At 34.8% G+C, this 14,602-nt stretch overlaps 1 protein-coding gene across 1 annotated transcript; it reads right to left on the minus strand.

Annotated features, from left to right (window-relative positions):
- Positions 1-7,639: 7,639 nt before the first annotated feature.
- On the minus strand, positions 7,640-10,481 carry LOC18434752 (uncharacterized). The gene is made up of 2 exons (XM_020667605.2): positions 9,731-10,481; positions 7,640-9,202 (listed from the first exon to the last, which is right to left on the minus strand). The coding sequence occupies exons 1-2, from the start codon at positions 10,011-10,013 to the stop codon at positions 7,971-7,973; spliced, it is 1,515 nt and encodes a 504-aa protein (XP_020523264.1). The 5' UTR covers positions 10,014-10,481; the 3' UTR covers positions 7,640-7,970.
- Between the last annotated feature and the right edge of the window lie 4,121 nt (positions 10,482-14,602).

The following is a 14,602-nucleotide window of genomic DNA, read 5'->3' on the forward strand; positions in this document are numbered from 1 at the left end:
GGTGGTTTAACATGTCGAATCGAAGAATCGGCCAAATCGGAAAAGTTTCGGCCCAAAAAGATTTCAAAAAAAATCACTATAATTTCTTATAAATCTAGTTTCTTAGATTTTTTTTTATTTTTATTTTTTATTTTTAGTTTTTTATATAGTGGTAATTGCATCATGGTGTTTTATTACTTTATAAAAAAAAAAATTGAATTACTAAGAACTTGTTTCATTATTCTATACAATAACAAATTAACAATAATTTATTTGCTAACATTTATAAAATTTATAAATATATTGAAATCACAATTTGTACTAAATATGAAAATAACAGAATCTATATAACAATAAAAAATTATTAAATAACATAACAATTTAATATATTAAATTACGTGACGTTTTAATATATTTGCAATAATAAAGATTTCAATATAGCAATAAAAATTTTAACATAATTGTAGTAAATAAGTTACTAATTTTTACATGATCAAATTTATTTAACATAATTATATTAATGTTGTTTTGATGTGATCATATTCATATAATTAAAATTTTATAGTAGAGGGCCAACTATAGACAATTGTATTAAATTTGAAATCATTTGAACTGATTTTAACTTTATAATCATATTTGTTAATAGTATTATTAATTTTTATAATTACATAATTTAGTAATAGGTTTGTGGTTTGCAATTAACGCAAAGTACGTTTTATTCAAAGGGAAGCTACACTATTACAGTAATTAGGGGAGAATGGGTAATACATTTAACGGGAGCTACTGTGAAAAAATTCTCACATCAACGAACTTACAATGGCAAATGATCTATAAAATCCTTAGTCGTGCATAATATTGTAAGTAGTAGCCACATGTGCAAGTGCAAGTCTCTAAAAGATTGGTCTACCCCTATCTTTTAAAAAATATTCACGCCGGGTCCCATTTTATTAGCAGATCTGGAACGCCTTCGACGATACTAGATCCGGATCAGGCGAATCTGAATTGGAATGATGTTTTTTAAAAACTTGATGGTAATAATTATCCCAAAAATTCATACGATACCAAATCGTCGAATCCATTTTATTAGCAGATCTGGAACGCCTCCGACGATACCATATATGGATCAGGTGAATTCGGATTGGAATGATGTTTTTAAAAAACTTGATCGTAAATTGATCGTAATGATTATCCAAAAAATTCATATCTACACGACTTCCCAAAAAACATTTGTTTAAACCAATGACGTGTGTGCTTGTTACTTTATAACCAGTGACATGTTCGATCCGTGAAGTCATGACACGCGACATTGTAGCGACACGTCGGATCCCATTTTATTAGCAAATCCGGAACACCTTCGTCAATATCCGATCTGAATTAGACGGATCCGGATTGTAACGACATTTTTTAAAACCTTGATCGTAATGATTACCCCATTTTGTTGACTCATCTGTCCTTCCATTTATTTCAATGTGGACAAAGTCGATATCTAATCTCTCGTATCATTAATATCAAACCAAACTGGAGGGATATATGCCGTAGGGAAATAATAAATGAATATCAGAGAGAGAGAAATAGGGTTCAGGCCATAAAATGTGGCCCAAGGGCAAGGCTTGGCCCTAAGCGCTGCCAATTCTGGCCAGCCCTTACTCTTTTATCCTTTTTCCTTTATTTTTTTTTTGTTAATATACCCTATTAGGCCAAGCCCGGCCCGGCCTTGGCCTTATGCCTGGCCCAGCCTTGATCAAGCCAAGGCTGGCCCTAGGTTGGCCCTGAAGGGAACAGGGTCAGGCTAAGGCCAGGGCATCCCCAGCCTAAGCCCAACCCATTGACAACCCTATATTCAATAGAGAGCCCAAGCCGAACCCATTAACAACCCTATATTTAGTAGAGAAAGAGCGTGAGAGAGAGAGATAGAGAAAAGATAAAGAGAGATTATGTTTTTTTTGGGTGAGTCGATAGGGAGATGGCCCCTACCCTTGGTAAGGATTGAACCTAGGAATGTCCTTGGAACTGAAAAGAATGGGGTTTTCAAGGTTTGGGTCCTGACTTCTTTTCAATAGGTCAGTGAACAAATAATATTTTGGTTGGTAAATAATACAAACTAAACAAACATAGTAATATTGAGTACGATATAACAATTTTAAACAAAATAATGTAGATAAATAAAATTAATTGTCGGCTAAATAAGTCTTTAGAATACCTAAAATTAGAATTTGAATAATGCCAAAAGATTATCTGCTTAACTTAGCAAGGTGCATTATTTTGGGGATGTAACCTCCGGGGTCGTGGTGGTAGCACCCCACTATTAACATCACCCCATTAATACCTTAAAAAAAAGCTAACTCTTGATTTACTTGAAAAAATGGGACATGTCTCACCCTCTGAATTACCAAAAAAAAGTGGTGTTTTAAGATTATATATAACAATTCAATATTGGGTGTGGTTTGTATAAGGCCGAGGTCATAAACCATCAAAGCAAAGTGCACCTTCATAGAGTGTCAAAAGATGTTTTAATATTGGAAATCTTTGTGATGGTTTGAAAATTTATTTTTCATCTCTAATTATAAAATTTAGAACTTCAAAAGTAGTGAAAATTGAGCAGATCTATAAACACTTGAAAATATTAAAAAATTAATAGTTTGAAAATGCATTACAATATGCACTATTTCTAAGACTTGAAATTCATAGTTTCTCATTGAAATTGAGATGATCAATTTGAGGATTTTTGGACTTCAAAAACAACCTCTTTTAGTGAATTTTTGATGTGCACCCTAAATTGATTGTTTAGAGCCTCACCCTTACATAAAAATTTTACTTTAATATTTGGATGGTCAATCCAAGTGTTTATGAATTTGGCTTAAAAATTTTACTTTAATATTTGGATGGTCAGATCGTAGTGTTTATGAATTCGGGTTATATTAATTTGTAAAATACTTACCTACTTATTCTAAAGTGGATTCGAAAATTTCGGTTTGAAGTAATGCCCTAAATAGCTCTTTTGCTTGAGAGAGCAACTGCGAAGTGTGCTCCCATGGGATCACCTCCTATGCACTCCAATGTATATATACAAGTATGTGCTCGTTAAAATTTGTCTTGAATCTCTATAATTCAAGGATTGTTTCCTTAATTTTAGGCTCTCCTATTTCTTGGTTTGCCTAGTTTGGGAATTGTGATTAACCAACTTATTATTATTTAAGAGTTAATTTTGAGGTCGTCTTTGAAGTTATTATGAACTTGTAGACCCAAATTAAGAAAATGTTAAGTTTCAAATAAGGAGAGGCCCTAGTGTACCTATTTTTCTGTTTTGCACTTTTCTTTATAATAGAGAGCGGAAACCATGAGCACAAAAAGAGAAAAGTTGAGAGAGGAGATTGAGTTTGCTAAGTGCCATCTTATTTTTATAAAAAGGTCGTAATCTGGTGTTGGTCCTACCTACATTGGGTCCCGAAAGGGGTGAGCTTGAAACATCCTACCCTTTGATTTTTTATGGATAAAGTGGCCGCTCTCAAGATTTGAACGCACGTTCTTGTGCTGGCTGCCTGAGCCTTTTACCTTCCTTCACACCAAGTGACAACTCCTTTTGGCTTATTTTCATAGACTCCTAAAATGGTCCCATCTAACATTGCTCATTCAAATTTTCACCCATACTATTTGCAATATTTCCATGTTTATATTTTGCCCTGGGCCACTTAGATTCGTTTCCTAAATTTAATACAAAGAGAGATAAAATTAGCCATGTTTTAAATAAAGGAAGTGATGCTGATTCCACAATCCGAGTGGGACTGTTGATACCGAGATTCAAGAATCACCTCCTATAAAAAAAATTTAGAGAAAATTATGTATATATCCGCTATAATTTTCGTTATTACCAAAATACCAAATAGTTTTCGTTATTACTGGAATGTCTGTTTTTTTTACTTCATAACAAATATTAAAAAAAAAAACTTTTGTACTCTTTTTTGGTTTTTGAACAACCTAAAATAGGCAGAAGCTTGGAATTTTGATTTTTATTTTTGGTTGTTGAACAACCAAAAATATGACTGACTATTCCAGAAGCTTGTTGGAATATGCAGACTTATTTTCGGTTGTTCGACCCCAGCCGAAAATAGGACATTTTCATATATTGAACAACCGAAAATATGATAGAAGCTTGGAATCTACCTTCTTATTTTCGGTTGTTCAACAACCAAAAATAGAATATTTTCGGATGTTGAACAACGAAAATAGAACTGCGTATTCCATAAGCTTAAACGAGACCCGTTATTTTCGGTTATTCAAGAACCGAAATTAGCGTATTTTTAGTTTTTGAACAACCGAAAATTCAGCAGTTGTTAAAAAATTGAAAAACGGCAAAAAAATCTTTTTTAAAAAATTTCATTATGAAGTGAAAAAAACTGACATTATAGTAATAACGGAAACTATTCGATACTTTGGTAATGTAACACACTAATTTTCCCAAAAACTTATGATGAGAAAAACAAAAGTTGAAACTTAGAAAGCCGCCAAGTTTGAGCTGTTCATTGTAATGAATCATGCCGTTCTGGGTAACTTGGATTTCATAGCTCTGTTCTCCAATCCGGGCGTTAGAATTTCAAAAGAGAGTGTGTGTGAGTGTGCATTCAAATTTGTCAGGCCGCTTTTCGGGATCACGAAAAATAGTGAGGGAGCATTTAAAGCCCCCCACTTTTCTGTTTTCTCCCACCAAGCATCAGTTCCAAGCCAACAACAAAAGGAAACTGACACCTTAATACGCAACAAAAACCACATCTCACTAATGCAAGAACTAGACTTAATGAGAGAATAAAAAAACTTGATTGGCAAAAGTAATGCCAAAGAACTTGATTGACTGCCGATTCACATGGTGACATGAGGAAATCCAGTAGAATATTGAAGAATTTAATGACATATAGAAGGAAATTAAAAGACAGCTCTTGATAGACATACAACTGACAGACATGGGAAAATCATAATAGAAGAGCCATATTAGACATCCGAATCCAAATGATTGACTATCTGAGAAGAGTGTGAATTATACAGAAGATCTGAATGTCAGATTAATTAGTGGAATGCAGGAATACATACAAAACGTGAAGGGTGATAACGGAAGAATCATATTCAGAAAGTAAATGAGAAAAGATAAAAACTCATCGTGTGCAATCTAATTTGAATCATAATTGGATATGATTGAATTGTATGAAAGTACCAAATGGATAAGATAACCACTATCAATGTCAGACTACAAGTTAATTTCTTAGAGATACAAAAGCATGGTTTTGAGTAGCAACAGGATTTAAGAATACAGTTCTTTTTTTCAGATTACAATTTATATCCCTAAAATCTGAAAGCTTAATTTGATGCTTCTCAATATACTTTGAAAAATTCATTAAGAAAATTCATGCAATGCCCTTGTTACAGTATGTTTAGACCTCTAAACTCTATTGAACATACTGCAATATGCATATTTAAAAAGAGTACAAGAAGACAAATGCATGAGCATTGGTGTTGCTACACATCCTAAGATGCCGAAAACCTTTGAGACACCCATTTTCAAATAAACAGTCGGCCACTAATTTGTATCATGGATAGATCAAAACCAAAGGCTGTGCAAGCAAATGCAGTATCTCTATGGAGCTTTTAGCAAGTCTCCAAGGAGAAGGACCTTTTCCCATGGAGCAACCACATAGCAAGTCCACGGCATATAACACGCGAACTGAAGAAGCTACACAGAATGAATTCGACGCCGAATAGAAGGGCGTGGATTTCTGATCACATCAAATTTTCCAAAAAGCTAAGAGAGCTGGAGTAAAACAAGCCAGTCTGATGTTCTTGTACACACACTATTTGCAGTTTGACAACATGACTCTTTTAATCAAGCAAGCCCTTCCTCTACTAGTTAAACCATGGGGAAGAATAATCACATTTATTAACAGAACTTAAATATGCAGCATCTTCAGTTTTCCAGACATGGTTTCTATGTGTCCACCCAATCACCTCGATCAGTGGAAACAATCTTGCATAGTCCTTTCAAGTTTACCTGAGATTCCAGTTATTTCTTCCTTCCATGCATATCATGGTTTGCTCACAAGTCCAAAATGGAAATGTTGTTCGAGCTTTCATATGAATGTTTGAACCAAATTATAAAGGTATCATGACCATAACAAGCAATCTGGAGAAGAATCATTCCTTTCAAACTTCAAGCAGAACAAGAAAGAGTCCATTATTTCTTCCTCACAACAAAAGGTATATATTTTTCATGGAAATCAATGAGGCTAAAATCGATCATTTAGAAGTTTATCTTCACTTGTCAACCAATTCAAAACACCTGGGTAGGGCTCCATTCCTCACATTCTCACAAGAATTTCCGGATCTTCATTTTCACTCTAATACGAATCTGAACAAACAAAAGAAGAGCAAAAAAAATCTGAAATTTTGATTAAAAACTTGAAAGGAGAAGCTCACATTCCAAGGTTCATAGTGAACCCTGGTTTAACCGGGACCCTCGACCAGTAATTCTCAACTCTTAATTAAACCGTTCTAATGACCCTGATTTATAGATTAAACTTTACTTTGTTGCAAAAGAAATCCTGATTCTAATGTAAAATGAATTCCAATTTAAATTACAAAGGGCATGACAATTTTACTCTTGATGAAATTAAAAATTTCATAATAACCCCAACCACTTTCCCAATCTGCAAACAACAACTTAGGACAGTCATAACTTTTCACTTTTATATTGAAATCACTATTATAACACCATTTTCGAAAGCAACAACTTAAGGCCTACGATGCTGTAACCAGCTCTGCAAATTTTGAATAGCAAACTACGCTAAAAAACGACCCTAAAGGCCTCAACATCGGTCTTAAAATTTGCTGTGCAAAAGACGTTTATGTCACCTAGATGCTTCAGTCAGATTTCTGTATATAGTTTATGAAATATATTCTCAAATATAATCCCTACGGGGGACTAGACTACTGGCAATAGATTTTTCTTTAACTGATTCTTCACTCAATTCCCAAAAACAGCTTATCATTACAAGATTCTTCTCACCTTTTCCTCCAAGGATATGACAATTGGACTTATAATTTGAAGGGACATTTTTTAGACATACCAGTCAGACGGATTTTTCCACAAGTAACATGTTGATTAGAGCACAGGTTATAGTAGAACTAATCAACCAAGTATGCTCTGGATCTGATCTGAACTGGTCTGGATTCGTATTTAGATCCCATATATACTCGGAATCCGGATCAGTGCATCCGGACCTGATCCAATCCATTCTCAGCCCTATCTTTCACTATTTAATTTTTAAACTATCTTCTAATGTAGGACAGGTTCTTGGGAACAGAAAGGCCTCTAAGGCCTGGTATTTCACTATCCCACATACAGTGCAAGAATTTGCTTGAGTGCTGGCATGGAAAAGAGCTCCAACAGTAACCGATACAATGCTTTGACCATTTGCGCTTGGAGAGTCAGTGGACAGCCAAAAAGGCACTATTGTAACACCGAAATAGGATTCATAAATATAAGAACAACACTGTGCATGAACTTTCAAAACCAAATAACTTAGATTATTCCTCTACTCCCCATTACAAAATGGCTGATAATTCATATGTAAAAGCGAAAACAATTCACAAACTAAATACTAGAAAGAAAAAAACAGAGGCAAACTGGATCCACTTCCATAAACTTAATTACATTTAACAATTTATCAGCTTAAATGGCTTTCAAAAGCTCCATAAACTTAATTACATTCAACAATTTGTCAGCTTAAATAACTATCAAAAGCAATGGGGATTTTTCCCAAAACAATTGATGAATTCATCACTCTATACAATAAATTTCCCTGTCAAAAACCACTAAACTGTGCTAAATTGTTTTTGTCTCTAGCCATGCAAAGCCACTGAAATATTGCCAAAAAATGCGATCTAGTCTTTCAAATCACTGAATTTTGGACCCCAAAATAGTCTTTCTGACCTCCCAAAATCCTGAATTATGCCTCAGAGATCATGAAAAGTCTAGATCTCACATAATCAGCATAAGCAGGAACCACCTCCAACATACTCAAAGCAAATTTCAAATCCTCATCTGCAATAGGCATCACCCCATTAAGATCCATAAACTCCATTCCCTCTCCATTCCTTCTCGCTCCTCCCCCATTCTTTCTCGCTCCTCTCAATTCAACTTGAGAACCCATTGTCAACATCTTTGAAGAATGATGAACTTTCAACTTGGCTAGATGCTTCTCTCTGTCAAAATGTTTCCTCATATGGCCACCTAAAGCCTGACCTGAATTGAACCTTTGGTCACACTTAGTGCAAATATGGCTCCCCTGTCTATCCGGCGAGAAATTGGCTGAAATTCTGCTGGTTTTTTGTCTTTTATTGCCAGATTCTTTCAAGAAGGCCACTGAAATCTCAGGCCCAATTCCCAAATATTGAGCATCCTCTTTTGTTACTTCCTCCTCCTCTGAGTTATTAGCTGCAGAGATTCCAATGAAAAGCTTCCTCTTCTTTGCATCATTGCAGTTTGAAATGATTTCACCTTCATGGGGTTTGCCAGAATTAGTAGCTGTCTCCATAGCTCTCACCTCCCTCTTCAACTTCGTCTTCTTCTTCCATTGGTCAGGACTGTACACTGAGGAGCTTTCATGGACGATTTTACTCTTTTCGGGATTCGATTCCAGGCCCTCCTTATCAGTTTCTTGTTTTTCCAAGAAACCCAATTCCTCCAAATTTCTTTGAGATTGAGAGAGCATGGGTAAGTGACGCACAGTTTCTTTCATGCCTTTTGAAACTCCCTCAAATCTCTGTCTCTGCAAATCTTTACTTTCGGAGCTGGTAGTTTTGTTCCTTCTTCTTCTAGATCCAGTGACAGACCAATTCGAGTGGGGAGAGAGAGGATTATGTACTTTCGAGCTCTCTTCTGTTACGGTGCCGTCGGTATGATATGACAAACTTTCTGTCGACTTCATCTGTGCGCCATTACTGGAATTTTTAATCTTCGGCGGCTGAATCCTTCTCGAAACTCTCTTTGGATGGCACCTCATGTGACCAAACAAAGACTTCATCGATGGAAACCGCTTCTTGCACACAGCACACACTGGTTCTTGTTGCTTATGCTTCGTTGTTTCCTCTGTTGTGCTGCTCTTTCCTTCTCCTCTGCAACCTTCCTTTCTCCTCTCTCGTTCATCTTTCAAACCCATCTCATCACTATTAGTTAAACCTGCAAAAACCCAAAACCAAAGAAACTTCGATCTGAGAAAAACCCGTATCAGAGATACTTTGATTACAAAAGAACCCCTATCACAAATACTGTGATTAAGAAATAACGCAGACAAGGAAATATTATTAAAGAACCCATATCATAAAATCCTGATTAAGAAAGAATGCACATAAGGAAAAGATTAGGAAAGAACCCATATAACAAAATCTTGATTAAGAAAATACGCAGCAGAAAAGCAAAAGATTAGGAAAGAACCCATGTAACAAAATGAAAGAACACAGCAGATAAGGAAAAGATTAGAAAATAACACATATAAGAAAATCTTGATTGAGAAAGAAAGCAGTAGATAAAGAAAAGATTAGAACAAACCCATATAATAAAATCTTGATTCAGAAAAAACGCAGCAGATAAGGAAAAGCTTAGAAAAGAATGCATTTCACAAAATCTTGATGCAGAAAGAACCCATATAAGGAAAAGATTCTTGAAAGAAGTAAGCCATATCTGGCTCAAGAACCTGCAAAAACGTACCATAATTGGAATGCTTCGCATGGGTTTTAACGTGAGCTTCTAGAGATCGCTTTGAGCCGAACTTCAGGTTGCAGAACTTGCAGCTATAATGGCCTAAAACTCCAGCGACCTGATCAAATTGAGAAGTAGCTGGTTCGGGGGAGCTGATTTCCCATTGAGAGTCTGTTTTCTTGCCCACCTTGAGCCTGATCGTTAAATTTGGGGTCGATTGGTTTCCATCAATAGAAACTGGTTTGGCCTCAGAGCCAGAGAAATTTGAAAAATCAGAGATGAAGGGTTCCATGGAATCACAGAAGGGAAGATAAGAGAGAGAAACAAAACTAGAATTACGGGGAGAAAGAGAAGAAAAGAGGCAGAGGTACGCACATGAACGAGTAGGAGGTGGAGAAGAAAAACAACAGTAGAGAGAGAAACAATAATTAGAATTAGAGAGAGGAGAAAGAACAAGGAGGAGGTGAAGAAGCGAAAACAATAACTTAAAGAGAAACAAGAATTAGAGAGAGAAACGATAATTATTAGAATGAAAGAGAGAGGGGGAAAGAGAGCTGTTATGCTTCTCTTCAACTGTCAGGATCGATGGCAAGACTTAGAGATAGAAACAAAACGGTTAGAATTTAGAGAGAGAAAGAGACGGAATGAGCGCTTCATGCTTCTCGTCTTCAACTGTCATATCGACGGCCAGGATCCAATTTCCCGTTTCCTTATTTTTCGCACTTAAATTTTGAATTTCCTTTTAATATTCTCTCGACTTAAATCGTTTGTTTCCCGTTAGCTTTTTACTTTTATATTAGAGCAAGTATATTGTGCTCCTTTGGGAGCATACTTTACTTCTATACCCTCAGCTAGATGACCTACTTGGGAGGATTTTTTTTCAATCTGAAAATTGGGTAATCACATTAGAATCACTGGAGATTAATCCCATTTATTTTATATTTGTTTGAAATTTGAGTTTTTTAACACTTAAATCTCACTCTCTAAAAATTGGATCGGCTCTTTTCAATTTTAAGAATTTTTTTTTTTTTTTCAAGTGCTTAGAGAGTACATTTAGGACATATTTTTTTATTGAAATTAATCTATTTATTAAAAAAATTATGTTCCCAAATTTTGGGTCCTAAGACTCATCCTAGGTGGGATTTCTTTTTCAAGGAGTAAATACATGGTATGCTCTACTGATGTTCTATATCAAAGAGTAAATGCTTAGTATGCTCCCGAGGGAGTAGAATGCCTTTGGGCTTTTATATTATGGATGAGGTTCGTATAAGGTCGCCATAGAAATATACAAGTATACAAGGCGCACCTCTACAATTTGATTTGAGATGTCGTTTGGATGTCCGAACCTTATTGGCTTGAAAATCTATTTTCACCCATAGTTATAAAACTCAAAATTTCAAAAATAGTGCATATCAGTCATAACAATAAACATTTGAAAATCTTGAAAATAGACGGTCTAGATAATTTGTTATAAGATGTACTATTTTTTGTATTTGGAATTCTTTTTTTCTTTATTTCCACACATCGCGAGGTCGAGATGATTAATTGGAGGGTTCTCAAACATCATAAAACTATATGTCCAGATAACTTATTATAAGATGTTCTATTTTGGATTTGAATTTTTTTTTTTCTTTATTTCCATACATATTGAGGTCGAGATGATATTCTTGAACAATAGAAAACTATCAATTGGAGGTTGCCTCCTTATACTATAGAAATAAGACTCAACCTCTAAAATTTACTTTGAGATGTCGCTTGGGTGTCGGAACCTTATAATGGCTTGAAAATCTATTTTCACACATAGTTATAAAGTTCAGAATTCCAAAAATAGTACAAACCAATCATATCAATAAATACTTGAAAATAGATCGTCTAGATAACTTGTTATAAGATGTAGTATTTTTTGGATTTGGAATTCATTTTTTTTTCCATACTTCTCGATATCAAGATGATCATTGGAGGGTTTTCAAACATTGGAAAACTATACGTCCAGATAACTCGTTATAAGATGCACTATTTTTTGGATTTAGAATTTCTTTTTTTTTCTTTATTTCCATACATCTCGAGGTCGACATGATCAATTGGAGGGTTCTCAAACATAAAAAAACTATCAATTCGAGGTTGCCTCCTTATGAAATGGAAATAAGGCACACGTCAATTAGTAGCATTCAATTAAATCTTGAGACTCATCAAATTTGTGTGATATTTCCGGAATTGCCTCCTGATATTTTCAATAACATTCTAAATGTTTAGTACTCGTAGCATTCAACTATCCTCAAGGAGTACACAATGTCGAGAAAGAGAACGCCTTGCCGGGCCAGGCTGGTCCGGATTTATTTTCAGGCCGGCCCAAAACATGATCCGGGCCTCGGGCCATGCCGGCCTGGGCAGCCCTATCCTCAAGAAGTACACAATGTCATGAAAGTAAACGCCTCCGGCTTCGAGAGCTACGTTAGCAAGCCAAACAACTGTGTAATGGACTCTGAATCTGACAAAAGTACCTTGGCTGCCCCGGGAACAAATGGTACATTTGCAACTTTGGCCAACACTGTGCAGTTGGTCGCCAAAAGCTGAAGTTCACTGTGTCTGAAAGGGCCCTGGCTCCTGGTGCCCAAGGTCCTACAAGCTCAGCAGAACCAAATGTTGTTAATGGTCTCACTATCTTTTTTGGGGCCATCTGCTTCTTGGTGCTAGTTGTGATCAACTGGTTGCCATGGTTATATGGGCAAGAACGAGAGGGACAAGTGATATGATGATGTGATTTATTGGTAGTAAATCCATTGTTTTGTTCCTCCATTATTTGTTTTGGTGGTGGAACATTTAAAGGAAGGTTTGTTAATGAAGATTCTTCTTCTAAATATTAAATGTATTGTGATTTTTTGAGACCTTTTTTGTGAATTTCTTTCATATTTTGTTTGTGATATGGGAGGATGTGGGCTTCTATTTTGGCTTTGTATTTGGCTAAATTTCGTGGGCTTTGGAAATGCAAAAAATCAAGTTTTGGTGTGGAAATGAAAACATGAAAAAGTATGTTTTATTTTCATGATTTTGATTTTCCTGTTTTAAGTATCCTAGTCATTAAGAAAACAAACAATAGATTTTGGCAAAATCCAAGATATTATGAATCCATGCTTTAAAATTCATGTACCCAAACAGGGCCTTAATGAATATGTTGGATGACTTGTATATTGATTTTAAAGTATTCAAATTAATAAAATCAACCAAATTAAATAAATATGAGGCATTCCCATATTATTTAAGCATATAAATATTTATTTGGTCAATATAGAACACAATTTAATAGGGGCTTGAAAGTTGCAGCTAGTCACAACCAAATGTAATACCAAATTAGCTTTATGACATGACTAATAAAAAAAATACTCCATGAAATTAAGTTAGTTCAATTCAATTTGCAAATTTGATTTTGGTCTAGCCCAACTAAGGCTTTGTTTGCCAGCATTCACCAGAAATGCAATGGATGCATAATCACATAGTAAATAGTACATTGGTTTTTTTTTATATGTTAATGGTGGGAATGGAGGTAAGTAAAATGTACCTTAACATTAGCCAGAAGCTCCCACATTTTTTCATAGATCACTTCCTCGGGTGAAACCCTAGAGTATTCATAAGACCCTAAAAATTGGGTATGTGAGCTCCTCAATAAGTAATATTTTCATATGCATTCTCTATGTGTATGAATTAAAGTCATCTTTATAAACATATATTGTCCAACTTTTTGATGGTCATATCTTTTAACAACTTTAAATCTTTTTTTGTGTGTGTATGGGAATACTGATTTGGTGATTTTATTGTGGATCTGAAAAGTAAAATTGTTTCATGCAGGCTGGACTGCATTTCTACATATGCGTTTCAGAAAGTGTAAGGCATGCATCTTAAAGATGGATGCATGTAGGTATTCCATCTAAAAACAATGGAAACTAAGTGTCCAAATGTTTTCTTACTAGAATTATTATTTCTAATTTTTAAAATTTATTTATTTTTTCATAGTCAGATTACATGTACTTAAAAATTAAATCTTATAATCCATCTCAAAAATATATTTATTAAGATGTTTGCATTTCTACATATGTGGACTTGGCCACATAGAAACCGGACCCATCTAAAAATTTTACATTAAAAGATAACCCTAAATAGTTCTTTTACACAACAGCGTAAATGTACTATAGACTCCCTCATGAGCATGGTATACATATTATTAGAATTAAAAGGAACACCCACACCCAAAAGTACATATAATATTTGTGAAACCTTACCAGATTATTGGGTCCAAACAATTAATGATCGAAACCAATCAAAGCCAGTGTTTGACATGTTAACTATATCCCTATTTAATGTTTACCTTTTTAAAATCTAGTCCAACTAGTTTAATAAAAAGTTGAACCGATTTTAGCTAGACCAGACCCATTATTAGTTTATTAGCTTAGTCCAAGTCTGATAACGCACTAACACTGATGCATATGCAAAGGTGATGGAAATGCATGAAAGAAAGACTAATGCGATCTTGTCGAGGGTTTTTTTTTTTTTTTCTTATTTTCACCCACTCTCTTTTTTTTTTCTTTTCTTTTGACAAAGATTACTTACAAGTAGTGTTATTGCAATAACTCTTGCTCAAGATCTTAAAAACCTTGATGTCATTAAACCCATTTTTTTTAAACAAAGAAAATATCCACAATTATTATGTTTGATAATATAAAGACAATATAATTAAATCTGACAAGAAACAAAAAGAGAGTGCCAGATATTACTTTAACCGGGTTTATTATACCCCACACCGAGTCACCACCATCCGATGGTATGGGATCAACGATCAACATTCAATCTCAACTGGTAAAGCAAGTTGAGACCATGCCTTCTAATGGA

This window comes from Amborella trichopoda, chromosome 10 (genome assembly GCF_054954075.1).
Source record: "Amborella trichopoda isolate Santa Cruz 75 chromosome 10, AtrichopodaSantaCruz75HAP2 v2.0, whole genome shotgun sequence".
In the NCBI taxonomy this organism is placed as follows: domain Eukaryota; kingdom Viridiplantae; phylum Streptophyta; class Magnoliopsida; order Amborellales; family Amborellaceae; genus Amborella; species Amborella trichopoda.

Excerpts from the sequence above, each read along its gene's own strand:
- LOC18434752 (XM_020667605.2), bottom strand. The coding sequence starts at position 10,013 with ATGGAACCCTTCATCTCTGATTTTTCAAATTTCTCTGGCTCTGAGGCC. Across the intron at positions 9,203-9,730 it reads TGCGAAGCATTCCAATTATG|GTTTAACTAATAGTGATGAG; the intron begins GTACGTTTTTGC and ends GGGTTTTTGCAG.